General features: G+C 35.1%; 1 protein-coding gene across 2 annotated transcripts in view; it reads left to right on the plus strand.

Annotated features, from left to right (window-relative positions):
• The window catches only part of GALNT13 (polypeptide N-acetylgalactosaminyltransferase 13), a 565,045-nt gene extending 540,657 nt beyond the window's left edge, over nucleotides 1–24,388 (plus strand). The window contains exons 12-13 of one of the 2 annotated variants that reach the window (XM_027590905.2): nucleotides 6,399–6,533; nucleotides 18,445–24,388. In XM_027590905.2, the coding sequence (XP_027446706.1) occupies nucleotides 6,399–6,533; nucleotides 18,445–18,585 (276 nt within the window). In that variant the 3' untranslated portion in view covers nucleotides 18,586–24,388. Of the gene's footprint in view, nucleotides 1–6,398; nucleotides 6,534–14,286; nucleotides 14,954–18,444 lie in introns of those variants that run through there. The other variant, XM_027590904.2, reaches the window with a different exon arrangement.
• Nucleotides 24,389–24,576: the final 188 nt, after the last annotated feature.

The following is a 24,576-nucleotide window of genomic DNA, read 5'->3' on the forward strand; positions in this document are numbered from 1 at the left end:
TGAAAGTGAGGGGGTGGAAAACCATTTACCATGCTAATGGACACCAAAAGAAAGCTGGGGTGGCAATCCTTATATCAGACAAATTAGATTTTAAAACAAAGACTGTAATAAGAGTTGAAGAAGGACACTATATCCTACTTAAAGGGTCTATCCACCAAGAAGATCTAACAATTGTAAATATCTATGCCCCTAACATGGGAGGAGCCGATTATATAAGGCAATTAATAACAAAAGCAAAGAAACACATTGACAACAATATAATAATAGTGGGGGACTTTAACACCCCCCTGACTGAAATGGACAGATCATCTAAGCAAAAGATCAACAAGGAAATAAAGACTTTAAATGACACACTGGACCAAATGGACTTCACAGACATATTCGGAACATTCCATCCCAAAGCAACGGAATACACATTCTTCTCTAGTGCCCATGGGACGTTCTCCAGAATTGATCACATCCTAGGTCACAAATCAGGTCTCAACTGGTACCAAAAGATTGGGATCATTCCCTGCATATTTTCAGACCACAATGCTTTGAAACTAGAACTCAATCACAAGAGGAAAGTCAGAAAGAACTCAAATACATGGAGGCTAAAGAGCATCCTACTAAAGAATGAATGGGTCAACCAGGAAATTAAAGAAGAATTAAAAAAATTCATGGAAACCAATGAAAATGATAACACAACTGTTCAATGTCTTTGGGATACAGCAAAGGCAGTCCTGAGAGGAAAGTATATAGCAATACAAACCTTTCTCAAGAAACAAGAAAGGTCTCAAATACACAACCTAACCCTACACCTAAAGGAGCTGGAGAAAGAACAGCAAATAAAGCCTAAACCCAGCAGGAGAAGAGAAATAATAAAGATCAGAGCAGAAATCAATGAACTAGAAACCAAAAGAACAGTAGAATAGATCAAGGAAACTAGGAGCTGGTTCTTTGAAAGAATTAACAAGATTGGTAAACCCCTGGCCAGACTTATCAAAAAGAAAAGAGAAATGACCCAAATCAACAAAATCATGAATGAAAGAGGAGAGATCACAACCAACACCAAAGATATACAAACAATTATAAGAACATATTATGACCAACTCTATGCCAGCAAATTAGATAACCTGGAAGAAATGGGTACATTCCTAGAGATGTATCACTACCAAAATTGAACCAGGAAGAAATAGAAAACCTGAACAGACCTGTAACGACTAAGGAAATTGAAGCAGTCATCAAAAATCTCCCAACAAACAAAAGCCCAGGGCCAGATGGCTTCCCAGGGGAATTCTATCAGACATTTAAAGAAGAATTAATACCTATTCTCCTGAAACTGTTCCAAAAAATAGAAATGGAAGGAAAACTTCCAAACTCATTTTATGAGGCCACCATTACCTTGATCCCAAAACCAGACAAAGACCCCAACAAAAAGGATAATTACAGACCAATATCCTTGATGAACATGGATGCAAAAATTCTCACCAAAATACTAGCCAATAGGATCCAACGGTACATTAAAATGATTATGCACCATGACCAAGTGGGATTTATCCCTGGGCTGCAAGGCTGGTTCAACATCCGCAAATCAATCAACGGGATACAATACATTAACAAAAGAAAGAACAAGAATCATATGATCCTCTCAATAGATGCAGAAAAAGCATTTGACAAAGTACAGCATCCTTTCTTGATCAAAACTCTTCAGAGTATAGGGATAGAGGGTACATACCTCAATTATCATAAAAGCCATCTATGAAAAACCTACAGCGAATATCATTCTCAATGGGGAAAAGCTGAGAGCTTTTCCCCTAAGGTCAGGAATGCGGCAGGGATGTCCACTATCACCAGTGCTATTCAACATAGTATTAGAAGTCCTAGCCACAGCAATCAGACAAGAAAAAGAAATCAAAGGCATCCAAATCAGCAAAGAGGACGTCAAACTCTCACTCTTTGCAGATGATATGATACTGTATGTGGAAAACCCAAAAGACTCCACCCCAAAACTGCTAGAACTCATACAGGAATTCAGTAAAGTAGCAGGATATAAAATCAATGCACAGGAATCAGTGGCATTCCTATACACCAACAACGAGACAGAAGAGAGACAAATCAAGGAGTTGATCCCATTTACAATTGCACCCAAAACCATAAGATACCTAGGAATAAATTTAACCAAAGAGACAAAGGATCTGTACTCAGAAAACTATAAAATACTCATGAAAGAAATTGAAGAAGACACAAAGAAATGGAAAAACGTTCCATGCTCATGGATTGGAAGAACCAACATTGTGAAGATGTCAATGCTACCTAGAGCAATCTACACATTCAATGCAATCCCCATCAAAATACCATCCACTTTTTTTTCAAAGAAATGGAACAAATAATCCTAAAATCTGTATGGAACCAGAAGAGACCACAAACATCCAGAGGAATATTGAAAAAGAAAAGCAAAGCTGGCGGCATCACAATTCCGGACTTCCAGCTCTATTACAAAGCTGTCATCATCAAGACAGTATGGTACTGGCACAAAAACAGACACATCGAACAATGGAACAGAATCAAGAGCCCAGAAATGGACCCTCAACTGTATGGTCAACTAATCTTTGACAAAGCGGAAAGAATGTCTAATGGAAAAAAAAGACAGTATCTTCAACAAATGGTGTTGGGAAAATTTGACAGCCACATGCAGAAGAATGAAACTGGACCATTTCCTTACACCATACACAAAAATAGACTCGAAATAGTTGGAATACCTAAATGTGAGACAGGAGTCCATCAAAATCCTAAAGGAGAACACAGGTAGCAACCTCTTCGACCTCAGCCACAGGAACTTCTTCCTAGAAACATTGCCAAAGGCAAGGGAAGCAGGGGCAAAAATGAACTATTGGGCTTTCATCAAGATAAAAAGCTTTTGCACAGCAAAAGAAACAGTCCACAAAACCAAAAGACAACCGACAGACAGAATGGTAGAAAATATTTGCAATTGACATATTAGATAAAGGGCTAGTGTCCAAAATCTATAAAGAACTTATCAAACTCAACACCCAAAGAACAAATAATCCAATCAAGAAATGTGCAGGGGCGCCTGGGTGGCTCAGTTGGTTAAGCGACTGCCTTCGGCTCAGGTCATGATCCTGGAGTTCCGGGATCAAGTCCCACATCAGGCTCCCTGCTCGGTGGGGAGTCTGCTTCTCCCTCTGACCCTCTTCCCTCTTGTGCTCTCTATCTCTCATTCTCTCTCTCTCAAATAAATAAATAAAATCTTAAAAAAAAAATGGGCAGAAGACATGAACAGACATTTTTCCAAAGAAGACATCCAAATGGCCAACAGACACATGAAAAAGTGCTCAACGTTGCTCGGCATCAGGGAAATCCAAATGAAAACCTCAATGAGATACCACCTCACCCCAGTCAGAATGGCTAAAATTAACAAGTCAGGAAACGACAGATGTTGGCAGGGATGCAGAGAAAGGGGAACTCTCCTATACTGTTGGTGGGAATGCAAGCTGGTGTAACCCCTCTGGAAAACAGTATGGAGGTTCCTCAAACAGTTGAAAATAGAGCTACCATACGATCCAGCAATTTCACCACTGGGTATTTACCACAAATATACAAATGTAGCGATCTGAAGGGTTACGTGCACCCCAATGTTTATAGCAGCAATGTCCACAATAGACAAACTGTGGAAAGAGCCAAGATGTCCATCGACAGATGAATGGATAAAGAAGAAGTGGTATATATACACAATGGAATATTATGCAACCATCAAAAGGAATGAGATCTTGCCATTAGCAATGACGTGGATAGAACTGGAGGGTGTTATGCTGAGTGAAAGAAGTCAATCAGAGAAAGACATGTATCATATGACCTCAGTAATATGAGCAATTCTTAATCTCAGGAAACAAACTGAGTGTTGCTGGAGTGGTGAGGGGTGGGAGGGATGGGGTGGCTGGGTGATAGACATTGGGGTGGGTATGTGCTATGGTGAGCGCTGTGAATTGTGCAAGACTGTTGAATCACAGATCTGTACTTCTGAAACAAATAATGCAACATATGTTAAGACAAAAGATAAAGAAGATGATAGCTGGAGGGGAAGAATGAAGGGGAGTAAGTCGGAGGGGGAGACGAACCATGAGAGACGATGGACTCTGAACAACAAACTAAGGGTTCTAGAGGGGGGGAGAGTGGGGGGATGGGTTAGCCTGGTGATGGGTCTTAAAGAGGGCACGTTCTGCATGGAGCACTGGGTGTTATGCACAAACAATGAATCATGGAAGACTACATGAAAAACTAATGATGTAATGTATGGTGATTAACATAACAATAAAAATTAAAAAAAATTTTAGTCTATCCCAAAGTGAGTTCCATGAGCCTCCTATGGCAGGAGATATGAAAAAGCAGAAAGATGACAATGTTGGGTAAAAAGAGGATAGATATATAGGGTAAATAATTGAGATCAAGCCTAATAATTTCCAGATAAAATCAAGAAAGATGTATATACTGGCATGCACTGACTTTTTATTATTATACAGAATAAAAACCACCCTAGAAACACTTCAGCATAAAAATGAGATTCTCAGGTATGAAAAATAAATTAATCCTGTTAATTATTCGTTCGGATTTGTTAACCAATTAATGCCAGAAAATAATGAAAGCATTATATACAGATCTTTTTAAAGGAAAAATTATTTGTGGGCCAAGTATTTAACATCAGTTAAATTTTTCTTCAAGTACAAAGGCCAAAGAAAGACAATTTCAGATAATATATATAGGCTCAGAAAATATTCTACGAATAAATCTTTCTTGAATGTAAGTCACTTAAAATAGCTACTGATTGACCGTAAAATGAATTACAGTTAGGACTTAAGGAACAAAGAAAGTGGTTGACTTCTCTCACTAGGTAAAGTTTCCCAACTATCATAAGAGACCTGAGGAGAAATCATTGTTCAGGCCGTAATTATACTCATACAAAATTACTGGCAGATGTGGATGCTTTGCTGTCTCCATTTACACTGGCATCTGTATACAACTAAAAGAGTATAATTTCTATGTGGAAAATTATACTTCACGTTAAAACAAAAGATAAAAGAAATTTCTCTAGAAATTTCGCTCCTTCAAATTAAGGTTTACTACTCAATTCATTTACTTAATTAAATGTTTGTATTAAACTAAGTATTGTATTAATAAATACCATGTTTGGAAAGGATATAGTACTAATATCTGATGGGTGTTTCTTTTCTTAGTTTCATCATAATTACCATTAGAAGTATGTACATTAAAAAGTACTAAAGATAGGAAATTATTTTTCTGAATGCCATACATGAAATCTGTATTTTATATAGTTCAATTAAATGAACCTCATCTACTTCTCAAGTTTTTACATCTTTGTGAAGAATTTCTTTTGCATTTTTCTCCTACCACTTGTGATTTTCAGGGAAGCCCTGAGTCACAGTGCTGTAGAGGCAACCCCTTCAAGACTAATTTGTTCAGCTAACACACTAGGGCTCCAGAATTTATAGGGGAATATTGAGCTGACTTCCTCTGATTTTACCGGACTGTTACGGGAAACTAAAAGATCCTCGGATAAGCTTCCTCATTACGCTCCCTCTTGACATTGTAAAGAAAAAAAATACCCACAGAATACCAAACCATGCTTATCAGAGCAAACAGAAGAAAATAACTTTTGTAATTATTAACTTAATAATTCTCGTGACCCTTTAATAATCAATGTTATAAATAAATTATTCATGCCAGGAGTTTAAAACATAGAGATTATTATAGTATCAGTTTAAATTAGCTAACAGTGAATCTACACTCCACCTTAACATTTCTTGGATATTTTGAGAAGAACTGTAGCCAAGCCCAGCTATAACCATATGAGAAAGATAAGCACAGAGCCTACCTTTCTTTAATGAGGTCTCTAGAGAAGCTAATGCTACAACGTTTGGAAACACACTGACAATATTTAATAAAATGTACATGGTGTTCTTATGGAGAGAAAGATTTAAACGCCTTTATGAAAAACATCATTCTCTCTGTAGAGTTGGGGAATTGGTCGTACGGTGGTGACAACAAGGACTGCCCTCATACAGTCCCATATAGTTAACAAACTATTTTACTGAATCTGTTGTGAGGTATATAAGGCAAGTACAGTGCAGGAAATACGGTGCCAGTAAATAATGTGTTTAATAATTTAATTTGTTAAATTGAGGTTTCACAAAAACCTTATAACACAGATAACCCTGTCCCTATTTTGCAGTTGAGGAAAAGGACTAGCTTTCTCAAGATCACACAGCAGAGACCATTTGAAAACACAAGTTGATATGAATGCTTCCACAGAGAAATCTGCTATACTGTGACTTTTTTGTTTTTAAGGAGATTGTTTTATTAGTTGAATTTTATATTTTCAGGTATTTTCTTATACTGCTGACAAAGAAATCCGAACCGATGACTTGTGCTTGGATGTGTCTAGACTCAGTGGACCTGTAATTATGCTAAAATGCCACCACATGAGAGGAAATCAGTTATGGGAATATGATGCTGAGGTATAGTCTTTTCCTTAATTTACTTATTATTTAATGCTTAAACTCAGTTATATATTTCAAATACGCTTCAATCCTAAGCTATTTTTCTACCCTGGAAGAACTGTATTTTCAAGCATGCATGCTCCTATCTGATAGCATTAGGATGGTATAGTATATAAATAGGGTTTTGTCAAAGGAGTTCATTAGCATAAAAAATGAATAAGGAAAATAAAGTCATTTTTATGTGCTTACAGTGTGTTAGCACGTGTACGTGCTTAACATAAATTAGGCAAGGCACCAGCTATGCTTATCTGAGAGGTATGTATGAAGATGCACATTATAGGACAATATCAACAATATTTCCATTTTTCAAATTTTAAATTGTATACTGTTGTAATTGGTGAAATTTATCCTTCTCAATTTAAGGGGAAAAAAAAGAAAAAAGCTGATAAGATTACCATGAATGCTCTTTATAATAGTAAATACTTTGCAAAATTCAATAAACTAATTAGGCACATAATCAGCTAAGCGGCATTTTCTCAATATAGCACATCTTTCTGGTAGAAGAGAAGGAGAGAAAACAATAAAATTACGGTTGGGAATTTATAGCCAGGCAGTGTGTAAAAACCAGATCAACCATCAGATGGAGCTACTAAAAAAGAAATATTTTCTTCTCCATAAGGAAGTTGCCTTGAAACAGTTTCATTTCTTTCAGTTCTCTTGGCTTAGCAAAACGAATTGGGTCATCTGTGTTACATTTTCCACATTATTAAATGGTTGGTGACTTATTTAAGATAAGAAATAAGCTACTCTTGCAAGATAAATAATGCACTAGAGGCAAATGAATTTCACAAATGCAGTGTTCTACCTAAGCCTAAGATACACTTCCAGTGTAACATTTTAAAAACTACAGAGTCCTTGGTATTACTGATACTGCAATAAGGTCTTCTTTTTAAAAACTTTTTGAATGTTATTTCAATTTGCATGATGTTGTAGTTTCTTAGCAGGAAAACTTATTGAATTTTTATGTGATTTGAAACTGATTGTGTAGGGTTAAAATTTGGCTTTAAAATTTATGTAATATAACCATGCTCTTTGGACATACAATACCCTTCTTCTGGGACATAAGGAAGGGCAAATGTCCCGAATCTTTCCTATAATGCACCAGTGTGTTCTGTTCAGTCTCTTGTCTCCCCAATACCTCGTTTACTTCTGTCTGACCCCCCATTTTTTTCTCTTGAGGTCTCATCATCACCACTTTATATTAAGACTGCAGAAGATATTTCCTTCAATAATACATGGGGGTAAACCTGGAGCCTTGGTTCCCTCCCTCTTCTATTAGGAAAAGTACAGATAAATGTACAGATAAAGGAGAAATCCTGCAAGTAGTATTTTTTAAAATAATTTGTTATTGTTATTGTTGCTCTTGCTCTTTAGTTTTCACCAGGAGCCCAGAACTTCACTGGGCTTGCGCTAAAAGTAAAGAAATCTAGCATGTATTTCTAAGGAAAGGGGAATGAGTGTACATACTTTTTATAAGATGAAGCGGTGCTGAATTTCAGAATATCACTTAAAATCTTCAAACTTTTATCTTTGAGTAGATGATGGCTGCTATAGTCATAACTCAGATTCTTTAATTTCCGAAATAACTATATTGTTGGTACATAGGTGTATATTTTATGTTTTTATCAGCCAGTAGAAAGACTGTTGAATACTGAGGGATTTTGACAGAAAAGAGAAAAAAAAATAGGTTGCTTCACCTAGGACATAGAAGTGATTTTTGTAAATTTACTATTTTGGATAACTAATAGTTATATATTGTAGGATTTTTCAAGCATTGTGATATTTTGTATCATGTAAACTTTGTTTCTAGAACACACACAAAAAAGCTTATAATATGCCATAAATATTGAGAGATCGTTTTTAAATGAACAATCTGATCATTGCAATGATTATGTAACATAGCTTACTCTACTCTCCTATATGTTTATGTTTTCAAAATTCAATTGTGATGTTCAACCTGCCTAAATTTAATATTTTAAATCAAAGTATAGATTTTTTGCCAAATTTATGAATGTATAAATCACAATGTAGAGAAGTCACAAAAGAATCAAATAATTGTAGGAATCATGAATTGCCTTTCTGGAAATTTCAGCTTTGAATAAGATTGATTTTATTTGTGAAAAAGAAAGAGCCTTTTTTTTATTTTAAAGAAATTGAAATACAATACTTGAGGTCACTTTAGTCTACAGAATAGTCCCAACCCTTGCCACCCAAAGTGTGATTCTGGGACTAGTAACATCACCTGGGAACTCTTTAAAACTTAGGAATCTGAGAACCCTACTAGACACACTGTATCAGAATCTACCTTTTAACAAATCCCCAGGTCGGGCACCTGGGTGGCTCAGTCGGTTAAGTGGCTGCCTTTGTCTCAGGTCATGATCCCAGAGTCCTGGGATTGAGTCCCATATCGGGCTCCCTGCTCCGCGGGAAGCCTGCTTCTCCCTCTCCCAATCCCCCTGCTTGTGTTCCCTCTCTCGCTATTTCTTTCTGTCAAATAAATAAAATCTTAAAAAAAAAAAAATCCCCAGGTCATTTACATATATATTGAAGTTTGAGAAGGACAGGTCTAGACAGTGGCTAAACATCTACTTATCTTCCTTAGTCTTTATACACTGTTGGAATTACTGTAGAGTTAGGAAAAAGCATAAATACACTTTGGAAAATGACAGGCCTCAAGGAGAGATGGGGGAGAGGGAGGGAGGGTGAGAGAGGCTGAGATGGGAAAGAGGAGTCATTGCCAAGTAGCCCTGGTCTGGCATCCACCCCGTGGGAAGTAGAAAGTACTCCTTGCTACTTCTTTAATTAAATTCTTTATCTACTGCTGTCAAAGGCAAAATTATTTTTCTTTGAGAAACCTCTGAGGTGGTGTACTATCAAAGCAGAATAAAACTTGGTGAAGTTCACAGAATTACAAGACCTGAAACTTTTCTTAAGTTCTCTTCTTTCAGCCTGTATCAGGAGGAAAGTAAGCACAAAGATCACACCACCAGCAGCAGGGACGGAGTTCAGTTCTAAGAAAGTAATCCAAGAAAGCTAGTTACCAGTACAATGTGAATCTCGCAGTGTGAAGAGCTCAAATATTCCATCACTTTATCACCCATAATACTTGCAGTTTTAGAAAAGCAAGTCGTAAATAGGAGAATTATTGGAATATGTAGGGAAAAGCTGAAAGAGTATCATAAAGCCTCAAAACATGGAGTCTATCCAGTTTGCTTCTTAGGTGAGTGATGGGGGGAAAGAAAGGGAATGAAATTTATTGAGTGTCTAAAATTTCATCTGTTTTCTCAAGCAACTCTAACAATAGGCCGAGAAGATAATATTATTATTTGTATTCCTCACAATATAAAATGTAAGCTTAGAGTGTTTAAATAGCTTCTCTAGGTTTTAGACCTCAGGTTTCTGGCACTGAATTTAGTAATCTTTCTACTATACTACATTGCCTCTTTCTACTATACCACATTGAAAAACTAGGAACAATTAGGTGCTTTTAATGATGCTGATCTGAAAAGCTAAATGTATTACTATAATAAATGAAAGGAATTATTAAATATTATCAGTTATTTGTGGTACCAAATTTTATTCACATAGAATTTCTCCTTAATAACTGGAAAGATATTCTGCAATAAACATTATCTATTTAGTTGAACAGTCATAAAACTACTTTGTCAGTATGGTCTGATTGCTTACAAACTTTACACATATTCATAATACAATTATGATCTAATTGCTTCTCCTTTTATTTGAATGAAACTAAGCACATGTTGGTAATAAATACATGTCTTGGCCAACTTTGATTCTAAATACAGAGGTTCCTACCTTCTTAGCTAAATATTTTTTAACAGCCATGAATTTAATTCGGTACCACTTTATAGTGGTTAAATGTGTTCAATTTGAGGGCAACTGAGCATCATTAGCAAAATTACAAGATCCTCCCCGGTCTAGAATCTCTTAAATAAATTACCTGAACACTTTGTTGCTATGAAAGCCATTGCCACAGAATTAAAACAAAAAAAAAAGAAAAAAGGAACCCTATATTTCATCTCACTGAAACATTTTAAGGATGATTTTTAGGGACGCCTAGGTGGCTCAGTCGGTTATGCATCTGCCTTTGGCTCAGGTCATGATCCCGGAGTTCCAGGATCGAGTCCTGTGTCGGGTTCCCGGCTCAGATGGGGGTCTGCTTCTTCCTATCCCTCTTCTCCTTCTCTCTCTCTCTCTCTCTCTCACTCACTCTCTCAAATAAATAAAATCCTTAAAAAAAGATTATTATTATAAAGTCCTATCATCCATCCATTCAATTTTATTCAGATTTTCTTATATTCTGTTTGAACATTGCAGTTGTGTTCCAATCCATCTGAAATTTACATTTTCTGACAATAAATGCACATAATTACATTTCTTTTAGAACATCCAAGCAGCTATATACAGTGTAAGAATCTAATTTTAGAACAGAACACTTATGCTCAACAAACACTATGCAACAAAGAAAAAAATAAGGGAGCAAAATATGATGCTAAAAATAAGTCTTGTTTTTCATGTGACTGAGCAAGTTGACTGAGAAAATGAATTCAATATCCATCTGTATCCAGTGTTTCCCAGAGTCACTAGATAAAGGATTTTTTTCAGTAGGTAAAATATGTCTGATTGATATTTACTGAAATCACAGAAGCTTATATTTATACTTTACTTAAAACCTCCTCTTTTATTTATTTACCTTTATCAGAAAGCAGGTAAATGGCAATATAATTTCAAGGTAAGTAATCTATAATGGCAACCCGGCCATTTCCCTGTGTAGAACTCCTAATAAAAACAGTGGCTCAGTTTACCTTTAGAAGGCTGTGTATATCTGACTAGCATTACCTTTCCATATTCCCATTGACCCCAAAGCTGTGGTTTCTTACATAGACTCAATTAGTGAATAGGAACTTCCGTAGTATAGTAGTGTAATTTTAGTTCTTGTTTCTTAAACATTGACACTTGGTCTTTAGAATACTCATATTCTTTTCTAATGAAACACAGTTCACCTTCTCAGATCACATTTAATATTTTGAATAATAACTTTATTATATTAATTTTTAAAAAATTATGATTTTGTACTATATCAACAGGGGAAATCTTACTGCCTTGGCTATTAAATATCTGTAACAGTCTGTTTTTTCTTACTTTGTTTATCATCATATATAACAATTGAGTTTCATTTTAAACTTTTTAACTCTTTCAACTAAACTTCATTTTAGTATGGCATGTTTTACACCGAGGCCTATGTGATTGACTCTAGTCAACCATGCAGTCACTTCTTCTCATTATCACATTTTGCACTTAGTGCTTTTTAATAAAGAAGGTGCTTTCTTTAAAGAAAGTGCATACAAAAGTATGACTTGATTTTACAATTTTGTAAGTCTTACTTTGTCATTCACCTTGTTTTCCTAGCCTGATTTCAATAGTAATTGCCTCTTCAAAAGGGTAGATTGAGGGATACTCCATGACACATCTTGTCTTAGATAGTAAACCATACAGATATGTTTAAAAACAGGAGTTATAATCATTTTCTTGCATATCTTAAAGCAGTATGGCTAAAATTCTGTCAGGAAATACTAGTGCTTTATACCTCAGAGGAGAATAATTAAGTAATGTTATAAACAAAAACCAATACTAGCTTAGGGTTCATATTACCTTGTTTTTTAGTCAATATTTTAAATGAAGCAATAGGAAAAGATATGTGGCAGTATGCTTCCTATCAGCTGGTTATGTCACGTTACCTTCAAAATTGAGTGAACGTGACAGTCTTCCAGTGTTGTGAGAGGCATTTGCAACAAGTATGGTAAGGGCTGATATGCTTAATAAAGAGGATTTAAAGGAAAAAGAAATGTACACCCAATATAAAAATAAGCAAAGTCTTGAATAATCAGCACAGGAGAAATATTTAAATTAACTTTTTTTTTCCATTTTCATTGGCTATTTGTAACTATCAAAAATACATACATAAAAAATCATTTCATCTGTGTTCTTTTATCTCTTTCTTTAGCCTCTGTCAAGAAATGTTTTTAATGGGACACACAATACTGGTGTACGTGTAGTAAAACTGACATGCAATACAGTACCCTGGCATATCATAAGCACAAGAAATGTTAGCTGCTACTGTTATTATTACAAAATAATTTTAAAGCTTTGCCAGTATGTATTAAAATGCTCATACCTTTTCACCTTGTGATTTCACATCTAAGGATCATTTCTGAATAAATGGTTATAGATGTGGAAAGAGATGTTCAGAGATGTTTGTTACAGCATTATTTATAATAGCTCCAAACTGGAAAAATAGTCCCCCCCCAAATGGAAAAGTGAAATGATTTCTGGCAAATCTACTTTGTAGAAATTGTGTGTTTCTTATGTTTTTAGATTATTTTAATGATAAGACAGATAATAAGAAATGATAAGAAAACCCATGATAAAGTGGGAGTATATATGGATGACCACAATTAATACATTTGCATAATATAAACACTAAGAATAACTAGAAAACACATAAAATATTAGTAATTGGTATCTCTTCTAGACAGAATACTCAGAAAAATAAGTAAACTACACTTCTTTTTCAAACAAATGAAAACACTAAATGTTTTTGTAGGTTTTTTTTAAATGAAAAATACCCTTCATCTCAATGGGATTATTTGAGAGTTCTAATTTTTCTTCTGGTTTAATGGCTTTTCAGAAGCATCAGGAGTGAAAGTTCTTTGAATTTTTTTCATGGTCATTCATATGATAATATTTTGGGGGAAATATTACAAATGTTTTTTCATGGAAAAAAATTATACTGTACTTACATTCTGGAGTTATATTTCCTGAGTATAAGTGAGATCAAGTTTTGTTTCATTTTAAACGAAGGGCGACTTTATAATTCATTTTTCTTTTTAATAACAGGTGAAATCCACAATCACTAACACTGGAGTCTTTGATGTTAACATGACATTTATCAAGAAAAATTTGATTTAAAAAAACATCACTGAAGGTAGAGGATTAACAAGCTTAGGAATTTTAGACAATATAGATAGGAAATTCAGGTATGGTTAAAAAAAACAAAAATGAAAACAAAACTAGCCTCCTTAATAAATCAAACGAAGTTCATTAACTTTCTAATTGACATTTAGATGAATGTGGCCATGCCTATGTGCAACTCTGTTAACATAGGTTAGCCCTGTGAAAACGTAGTGGCAACAATTCAAGTACCCCACTGTACAAAGTGAAGCAAAGAGTTAAAGCTAAATCATCCCCTAGATTTTCCCTTGGATCCACTCAAATTTAGGGCAAAGGAATGAAGAAGGCAAGAACCATAACTGAAAACTCTCTGGATATTCAGCGGTTTTAAATATCTCTTCACAAAATAACTCATTTAGCACTAAAAAACATTTTATCCCTAGAATGAACACTGAGAATATACCTTTTCTGTCCAAAATAACCTTTGCTTAAAATGTTTCACCATTTGATCTCAGGCTTTTCTCCAGCTTCCCAGGCTTATCTTCATTTACACCTACTTACTACAGTTGGTACTAACGCCATCTAAAAAGGAGGTGGCTCCTAGCTCCATGGATGCAATTACTGTGATGTGTGCTTGCCATCCTTATCCAGTAGAAATTGTATGTTGCTGAGAATGATTGATTGATTACTGCCTTTGTACTTGATTTTGTCATTATTCATTATTTTCTTTGTCAAACAGACCCACACTCTTCTTCACATAATCACCCAGTCCTGTCTCTCAGTAAGCAAAGTAGCTGATGGCTCCCAGCAGTCCACTGTGGAAACATGTAATGATAGCCCTTTGCAAAAATGGCTACTAAGAAACTATACAAGAATGGAAGTTTTTAGAAATATTTTTGAGAATCCTACTGATTATATTCTCTAATAAGTTTTGGAAGTTTGTGTTGTAGACTGTGTTAAATTTATTTTACTATTTTTGTTATGTTCTGTTATCGAAATCTAGAAACTTCTTTAAAATGTACTTAAGAAAAATCTGTATGTGCTGTTTCTCCATGGAATTATTTTTCTGTCTTTTACTTCTTAGCTGCTTATTAATTCGGAAGCTGATTATATTAAGTATTCTTTGGTCTATTATTAATTAATAAGTATTTTCCAGTTTTCACTTTATTGCAAATATTTATACATGCATAAATATAATTAATGGAATACATTATGAAATTAGCTCCTTTTTAGGCTAACTACAGCCATGTTTATGTAACAGTAGATTTTGCATTAGAGCTGAGAAAAATCAGTTAAAAAAAATCTAACATAGCCAAAAAAAGGATTGTTTTTGGAACATTAAAATTAATTTTATTAATTTTTATTCCAGTACTTCCATTGTGTGCAGATTTAGGAGAGCTTTTCTAAAATCTACTTTAACCTGAAACTTTAAGCAAATGCATTTTTAAAAACTAAGATGTAATTTTCAATAACTTTATAAATTATATCTAAGTATTTCTTGGTGGTTGGCAAAGTGATATAGTAATAAAAGCTTTTTAAAAATTTTATCTCTTATCACTTGTGTGATTTGTGAATATCTTCTCAGTAAGCAATAAAATGAATCCTTATTCAGTTGAAGTTAAAAAACTTACAGAATTTTTAGAAAGAGTGCAAATAAGTATATGTCCTTGTTCTTGATCTTAGGGGATTATTGTCCTGTAAATAAAGGATATTACGTTGTGCAGCACCTTCCTATGAGAACACGTGGGAAGTTAGGGCATTATTCTGGTTCCAGTGAACCAGTTAAATGTTAGTAGAAGACACAATTGAGCTTGGAATGCTCATGACAAGGCTGAATGAGGTATAGAGAGGTGAGGAGAGAAGGGGCATTGTTTACATTAGAACTATATTTGAGATGTGTTAGAAAGCTGGGAAAGTCTGGACTCTGCACAGAGAACTTGTGTACAAGGCAATGTACATATATTATGTTTGTTTCCAAAGCATACCTGGCAGTGTAACGCCCAGCAAGGGGTCTTCTTAGGCTTAACTAGACATTTAGTCTCCTGAGTTTACTTACAGAATTCTCGGACAGAAACCACAACTTGCTTCTCTCAGCAGACCTTGTAGCAATTCATATTAGCCTTAGGGGAGCCAGCTTTTCCACAGGTGACAGCCTGCTTGAGGAGATGAGAGCCTTATCAGGCTGGTGTGGCAACCATCCCAGCTTGATAGGTTTATGACCCATGGAGACAGATCTCTGTTAACAACTCCACAGGCCCAGCTCCCAGGAAGCCAAGAGCATATGCAGAATTACAAGTCTTGGCGCTTTGAAAAGTCCACGATTTGTTTCTTATCAGGTATTTGCAATGAAGTTTATCAGATACAGATGCAGTTTATCTTTCAGAGGTTATTTCCACCATAAGCAATGTTGCCTAGAAACATGTTAACATTGTTACTCTTACCAGATTGCTAAAGGATCACAGTTACATAGTTGACTAAAGGTTAACTTTTTTAAGCAGCAGAGAGGAGGGCATTTTTAAACACTCGTAAGTATAATTATGCATTTTCTGACAAAGAATCTGATTCCTCAGAATGATTTAGTAGCTTGCCCAAATTTTCATGGCTAGGAATTCACACGTAGGTCTGTCTGACCCTAAACTGGTCTTTCTCCTGCACTCCATTAAAAAGAAGAGGTTTTTGGTGAGTTGTTATCTTTATGATGGTGGCTTTTGACTAATGAATTCCTTCAAAGAAAATACTTTTTACCAAAAAAATACTAACATTTTTAAAACTATCATTATTTGTGTACTTGACAACACATATTCGATCTGATCCTTAAAGTCACATATTTTTTTTAATATTTTTTTATTGTAACCATTAGAGACGATGGACTCTGAAAAACAAACTGAGGGTTCTAGAGGGGAGGGGGGTGGGGGGATGGGTTAGCCTGGTGATGGGTATTAAAGAGGGCACATTCTGCGTGGAGCACTGGGTGTTATGCACAAACAATGAATCATGGAACACTACATCAAAAACTAATGATGTAATGTATGGTGATTCACATACTTTTTTAAAAAAAAAGATCTAATAAAAGCAAGCAAAGGCGAATGGCTTTTTTCGAAAGAAGACATATATACACAAAGGACCTCAGGTATGTAACAAAAATAAAGAATATTTTGTTGATTTTAACTAAAACTTTCTAGGAAAAAAAAATGTTTGTTTTGTATCTTTTTTTTTTCAAGTTGGTGGCTGGTTCATAAGCCAACAGCATCTTTTCTGGCACCATAAGCATAAGTCAACCATCTTCTTGCCTATCTTGGGCCTTTGGCCATTTCGTCTTCTCTCTCTGTCTCTCTCTCTCTCTCTGTCTCTCTTTTTTGTATAAATAGCTTGATTTCATGTATTGAAAGAGCAACAAAAGCCTCAATCTTGAAATCTCTTTCCTGTGTAATAGCCTTGTGCTTTTAATTTCCTGCTCGTTGCCAATGAGGCATCCCACCACAAGCCTGTTTTCCATTCAGTCTTTCCTCAGGACAGTACAGCCCAGGGTATGCAGTCCTAATCCAAACAAATTAAAATTGTCCAGGCAGTGTTTCTCCACCGTTTTTATTGCATCTGCCCTGCATTTTTTTTAAATCCAACTTTCAGTGTAATTTCAAGAGCTGCCCCGTGCAAAAATGTTTGTTTACCCTTAATTTTAGTATTGGCAACAAAAGTATATGGTGTGCTGTTTCTCGAGATATACCTGCAAATCACCTCCCATACATTCAAACGCTTTTCTTCTGGTTTAGGGTTTTTCATATAAAATGGTTCTAGGCATTGCCCATGAAACTGAGCAGAAATGTATATAATACGTGTGCATAAATTAATATGTATAAAACACGTGGTCTTAAAATGTGTATCTGGGGGTGCATGGTTAGCTCAGATGGTTAAGTGTCTGCCTTCAGCACGGGTCATGATCTCTGGGTCCTGGGATCAAGCCCCAAGTCGGGCTCCTGGCTCAGCAGGGAGTCTGCTTTTCCTTCTTCCTCAGCCTCTCTCCCCTGCTCATCATCTCTCTCTCTTTTTGTCTCAAATGAATAAATTAAAAAAATCTTTAAAATGTATATCTGAAAAGTTCAAAAAATATGATTTCAAAATATAAATGTAAACTCAAAACAGAAGACATGTGATGACTGGTTCACATGCTACAATTACTGGAATTATATTTCAGCATTCAGGCACTGAGAGGATGCTTATTAATGAATATCGTTATTATGCACAAAGTAAAATGCACATATAATATTTCAAAACATATGACCATAACATCTCTTTCTATATTTGGTATTGCTATTTTTTAAGATGCTTAAAAATGAAAACCAAAATATGGTGAGCATACTATCAAGTAACACAGGTCTTTGTTGCTATTGCTATGATAATCATTCGTGTACACTGAATGTCTCATAGGCACAGATACTATGGAGTGTTTAGTATTTTGAAATGGGAACATCTCTAGCGGTTTTGTTCATTTGGGTCACAGCTGTGACATCTCTTTGCATGTTTACCAAATGGTTACTGAATCAACACATGCCTAAGAAAACTAAGCTTTTGTGAAAGCATGTTAATATTTGCAGCCCTCAAGTGAACTCAGAGCTCACAAATGGGCTTTTTGCAAAGGAGCCTGAATTCTTGGCAATGCATGATAAATGTCAGCCAATTTCTTTAACCATCTGCAGCTAAAGGTGCATTAGACAACGAAGAAACTGTAACCGTGAAACTTGTGTAATAATTCAGAGCCATGTGTATAGTTCATTTTACAAACATATCACTGTGTGCACTAAAAAAAATTATAAAGGATTTTTTAAAAGAGATTTAATCTAATGAACTAGTGAAGTTAAAGATAAAATAGGTTGCACTGATTATTGGTTATCTTTTACAGAGACTCACCTTGAGACATGTTAACAGTAACCAATGCCTCGATGAACCTTCTGAAGAAGACAAAATGGTTCCTACCATGCAGGACTGTAGTGGAAGCAGATCCCAACAATGGCTGCTAAGGAACATGACATTGGGGGCATGAAGATTGTTTCCCAAAGCCATGAAAGTGTCTACACTTTTGTTTTTCCATTATTTCAATTAGGGAAAGATATTAACTTTGCTGAATTGAAGGTTTTAAAATCCTTTTAGTATTCTAAAATACAGTTGTTTATAATTCATTTTTAGGAATGTTTGCTTATTTCCCTACTAAAATTTGTATCCGATCAAAAGAAGCACATACAATATAAATAACAGCAAACTGTTATTAAACATCAGAACAACTTGAAAAATAAATTGGGTTTGCTTTAAAACAATAATCTCTATTGTCCTCATCTCATAAGGTCAGTCAGGGGCTTATTTTAATTTTTTTTTGTCATAGTGATTGAAAGAGAGACAGTGTAAATGCCTTATAAAATATCTTCATTATGATATATTATCAATTGTTTTAAAAACTCACTCTGTTTCTAATGGACCTTCATGGAAACTTGTTGGATTTCTATGTCACCAAGGCCACATATTGAATTATTTCCGAGCAGTGAATTCATCGTACAAGTTTCAATTTTGTATGAAAAAAATTACATTGGATATTGACTTCTCATAGAGTCCTTATAAAAGCATCACCGTTAAACAAAATAGAGGAGAGTTTGAAAGTTCAATTTCAAGTAGATGAAATCAGAGGAAACTAGCTAGGCATTGAGGGGAGCAAGATGAAGTGAAATTGAAAAAAAACAGATGATTATAAAAGACATTCTGTTCAGGTTGTGATCACTCCTAGCACAGGTTGAGCATAACAATCATGTTGGTCCCAGAGTTGATGCTGGAAATTCAATTCTTAACCACTGCCTCTGTCGAACAGAAACTATACAGACCCTTTTCACGGTAGAGAATGACTTATCTCTTATGCTGTACAGAATTATAGGTGAAGGGTAGAGTACTTTCCATAATTTTTAATTCTTTGGCATTTGAAGATTCTAGTTAGGCCACTATTACCATTTTAATTTTATGTTTTAAAAAATAATGTGCTTCTATCAGAATTTCACTGCCATCCAATAGTATCTAAAATTTTCACCAGGGGAATGGACTCAATACACATCCATTAAACTTTATTTTAATTAAGCTGCTTAAAATCATTTGCCATAAATTATAGTTCAAGGAAGACAATCATAATTAGACCAGCTTCACATGTTCTTTTTCCATCTTCAAACCCTTTATGTTCAAAATACATGAGTAGAAGATGTGAAAAGGGAAGAAAATTTATCTGAGATTTGTGCTATTAAGTTTTAGGACCTGATACCATTTAAAATGCTCATAAAGTTGCACAGCGTATGTATCTTAGTCATTATAACTGCACTCAGCTGCTAATAGAAATTTAGGGGGAAAATGGGAAAAGCATCCCCTGGAGCAGAAGATGTTACATCTTTGGCCCTCATTTTTTCTTTAAAAATCTCTGAGAGAAACTTGTAATCAGTATGGCTACACACAAACTCTCTTTGTCTCTTTCTCCGTCTCTCTGTCACACACACACACACACACACACACACACACACACACACACACACACACACACATACATTGTTTTATAATAAAAAGGAGAACACTTTCTGAAGGCCAGTAAAATCCTGTATGATTTTCCCATCTAGCATCCCTTTCTCTTTTGGCTGTATACTGGTACAACTCTAAAGAAGATTTCTACAACCTGAAGCATTTCAGGTTTACTCCTTAAAGTGTACACACCCTCACCTCAAGCTGGCTGGGAATCCCTGAATCTCCTAAAATTTTAAACAAAAGTTTGAATGTCAGGGCATATGGTTTTGAGGAAAGAATCTGTAGCTTCCAGCAAACTTCAAAGGAAGCTATGACTCCCGAGAGCTATTGAACCACTGCCTTAAATTGATAGTGGCCTCACAAGACAACCCAAGGTTTGGCTTAACAATCACATTTTCCATTTTGCTCTCTTTTCTTCCTGTGCTGACTAAAATACAGTAAAATGTCCCTGCACAACATTCTTCCTTAAAGCAGAAAAGCTCAAACCCTCAAGGACTCTTTTATACTATCTGTTCCACTTATTGTGGATTTGTCAATCAAAATGCTTATATTATCTACAAAATGGTCAATGACACATTTTTTTAATATACAGCTGCTCCATGGGAACTGAATTTGACACATTTCAGCAACACTTTAAATATTTCAAAGTCCATTATGGTCATAGCAACAACACAGGAAAAATTAAAACTGTGTAAGTTTCATGCCAGAGATTTTCAAAGAACCCTCAGATGGTTTAAACACATTGTGTTAGAGTGTTTAATAAACAAACAAAAAAATGCCATAAAATATAAAACACCAAAACCCAGAAAGCAATGACTAACATTCAGTTTAAGCAAAAAAATCTACTGTATTCAGCACAGAACATTAAAAATGATGATTGGCTTCACGGTGCATTCATCTTATCCGTGGGGCTAGACTAACAAATATTTCAAATGATTGCAAACTTCCCCTTCTGATGTTTTCCCCACAGCAGAGTTATTGCCAATTCCATCTTTCCAGATGTCAAGATCAAAAACCTCAAGTCACTTTTGATTCCTCTGTTTTTCTCTCCACTTTCATCTAATCCATCAGTAAAATCCCTTGATTCTATATTTGAAATATAACCAGAAGCCAACGACTTCCCACCGCATCCACTGTGTACCACCACCTCTAGCTTTTTAAACTGTGGTATGCTTATAATTTGGTTCCCCTCATTTCCCAACCCTTGCCTCCAACAGCATTTATCAGTTACAGCAGCCGTAGGGATTTTGTTAAACATCAATTTGATTGTGTCACTTCTTTGCTCACCACCCTCCAATGACTTTCCATGTCTCTCTAACCAAATTTCTTACATTGGTCTTGAAGGTCCTTGGTGAATGACACGGCTCTCCTCAAGCACATGCGCGTGAGCTCCCCCCCCCGCCCCCCTCCTTTGCATACCCAGCAAGCGCTCCTTTCTTACTGCATGTCCTCATGCTGCCCCTCACGTGCTCCACTCTGGCTGCCAAGGAGGTTTTTGTCTTCTTGTTTTGCTCCCTCTGTCCCACAGAGTTCTCTCACCTCACTTTCTTTAGGTAGCTGTCCAAATAGTCTCATCGGTAAGGCAAACCCTTCTCCCTCGTACCCTCCCTCTTCCCTGTATGTTCTCTGACAAACTAAAAATGTGTTTTTTTTCCTATCTACCCTTCCACCTCTGCCCCCTTCCCAACATTCTCATCACACACCCTAGAATGTAAGCCCCATAAAGGCCAGGCTTTGCCAGTTTTATTCACTGTGGTATCCCCAAGCATCTAATATAGTTCTGGGCACAAAGTAAGTATTCTTTAAATATTTCTTGAATTAATGAACTGAAAAATGGGTGTTAAAGTTGCTAAATGCTACTGTAGCATATCTTTTTCTTTTGCACTGTATTTTAAAATTTTTAAATAAAATCTAGTAATATATTTAGACAAGATTTGCATAACTTTGTCTCCAAATGATAATTTTCTCCCTAATATTCTTTACATTAAAGTAGGGACTACATTTTGTTCTCTATGGTAAAATAGCCTGCCTTATGGAAGTGAAATATGACATTTTATAAACATGCTGCTCTATTATATAAGTTGCTTTATGAAGATAAAATTTTTATTTTTACTTTTTGGTTGTATTCAATGGCTACCTGAAGGAGTGAGATTTTTTTATTTTTAGAGTGGAGACATGTCATCCTCTTAAAAGTCATATGTATTTTCAGTTTCATAGAAGCTATTACTAATGTATTTTCTAAGCACAAGTCTATGAATGGAACACAAACACAGTAACTTTGAGAGGAATTTACAGATGATCTATTCCTTGCTTCTCCATTTACAAATAAGACCAACATCCAGATATGTAATGTAGCCTGCCTAGGGGTCAGATAACTATAAACTGTGTTCCCAGAACTCATCATTCTTAATATAACCTAATATAGTCTTCAATTAAAAAGCATTCAAAAATAAAGTAGAAAGGGTACAATAATGAGAAAAAAAGTCTTCATTAAACATTTTGTGCTAAGTACATTGACTTTTTTGAGATATATTACTTCTCACTGCCTTTCATATTTAAATAAGATTAGTTCTACAAAATAATACCATAGGAAATAAAGACCTGTAGCAAAAATAAAGAAATTAACAGGAAACAGCATGATTACAGAGCATCCTGGCATTACTGGCCAAAATGAGTTTCAGGGAAGCAAAGCCTCTTAAGCAGTAACTAATGGAGCATACCTTCCCCTCACTTCTATTTTCCATATAATTATGTTCAAGTTAAAAATGATTGGCCTACAGCTTGCACAGAGCATTAGACCATCTACTATTGTGAACACTGGAGAGATTCTAGGCTATGCAGGTTTAAAGACTACAGGGTAATCAGCAGAGACTTCTAGGCTTCCCAGTGGAGCTCTCTAGACTCCAGGAAACACAACCCATAAATTCAATTTTGCCAGGGTTCTTAGAAAGAGCCTAATAAATAAAAAGGGGGAAAAAAAGCAAAGAGAGAGAGAGAGACGGAGAGAGAGAAAGAAAAAGAGAAAGAGAAAGAAAGAAAAAAGAACAACTAGAGTAGAACAACAGGCATGATTTTACCTTTCATTTTGTGGGAAGTTAAGAGAGTAGTATGAATTGGTTCAGTAAACCTTAAAATATTGCCTGCCCACTTACAATATATTTTACCACTTGAGAAATGATGATCATATGTGATCACAAACATTTTATTTGCATCTTATTTATAGATGTTCGGTCTAGTCTCAGATGAGGCAAAACTTATACGCATTCATAAGTCATAAAGTATGCTAATTTAACAAATATGAAGAATTCAAGAAATTCAAGATCTTAATGGATGTGTCATCATCCACAAGCTGTCTTTCAGCTGTTTGCGGATATCTGTAAACTTTGAATAAATTTCCAATTCAGATGGACGGCAAAAATTCAATTAAGTCTTAAAGCACTTTGTTTTTCAAGATTCAGCCACTACCCACCATTTTTTTCTTATTTTTCCCGCAATATGTCTAAGCATGGAATCGGTAAAATCAGCACTCTTCTGTATAGCACATGAACACATCTGGTGTGACTACACCATGCTCGAACTATTAAGTATCAACTATTGTAGGAATTAAGGTGGTGAATGAGCACCAGCAATGTATTTTAAATAGTTTGTGTACATTTGTGTCCAACTTTTGTTTCATATTGTTCAATAAATTCTAAAGGCAATTTTCATTGTATGTGTTCAAAAAATCTCTCTGAAAACCTAGTGATGCAGGGCAGCTCTTTTGTTAACCATCTTTTAAGATAAAGACCATTTCTATGTTAACCAATGTCATCGTTATATAAAATTATTTTGTTTTTGTTTTTATCTAGGGAGAACAAATCACTTAACATCTGGTTTTTAATGAGTTCGAATGAGAATGGAACATTAGATGATTAAGGCTATATCTATAATGGTTTAAAAAATGAAATTTTCATCATGCGTTTAATTTGGTGTAAAAATGAACGTAAGCTGCTGCTTGGTTTCAGTTGTACTTTCTGCTAAAAATAGCACAAGTGAAAAATAACTTGATGATTATATGATTTTTCTTTTCTTTTGGAGCTTTTGTTTTTTCACTGAGTGTAGCCACAGCTAAAGCAAAGTAATTTCAAAAGTCTTTTAGATATATGCTTGGCACACCGTTCTTTTAACATTTATAAAAGTAGCTTGTGCATAAAGAATTACACATTTTAAATATTGTAAGCATTACTAAATGGTATAATTGTTCTTTTGCTATAAATTTAAATATTTATATGTTTTTGTAGAATTAAAAAATATCAATTTAGTTTTCCTTGCTATATGTTGTCTTTTTTTAAAAAAAGTTGTTAGTATTTTAAACAGATAAACAAGTTCAGTCTTTTATGCATATGCTCCATTTTGTAGATTATTTAAATAAATGATTAAGTGCCTATGGATATCTCTTAGCAGTAAGAAAATATTGTGATCCTGGTACAATTTTGATAGCAAAAAAATA

Source organism: Zalophus californianus, chromosome 3 (genome assembly GCF_009762305.2).
Source record: "Zalophus californianus isolate mZalCal1 chromosome 3, mZalCal1.pri.v2, whole genome shotgun sequence".
Taxonomy (NCBI): Eukaryota; Metazoa; Chordata; class Mammalia; order Carnivora; family Otariidae; genus Zalophus; species Zalophus californianus.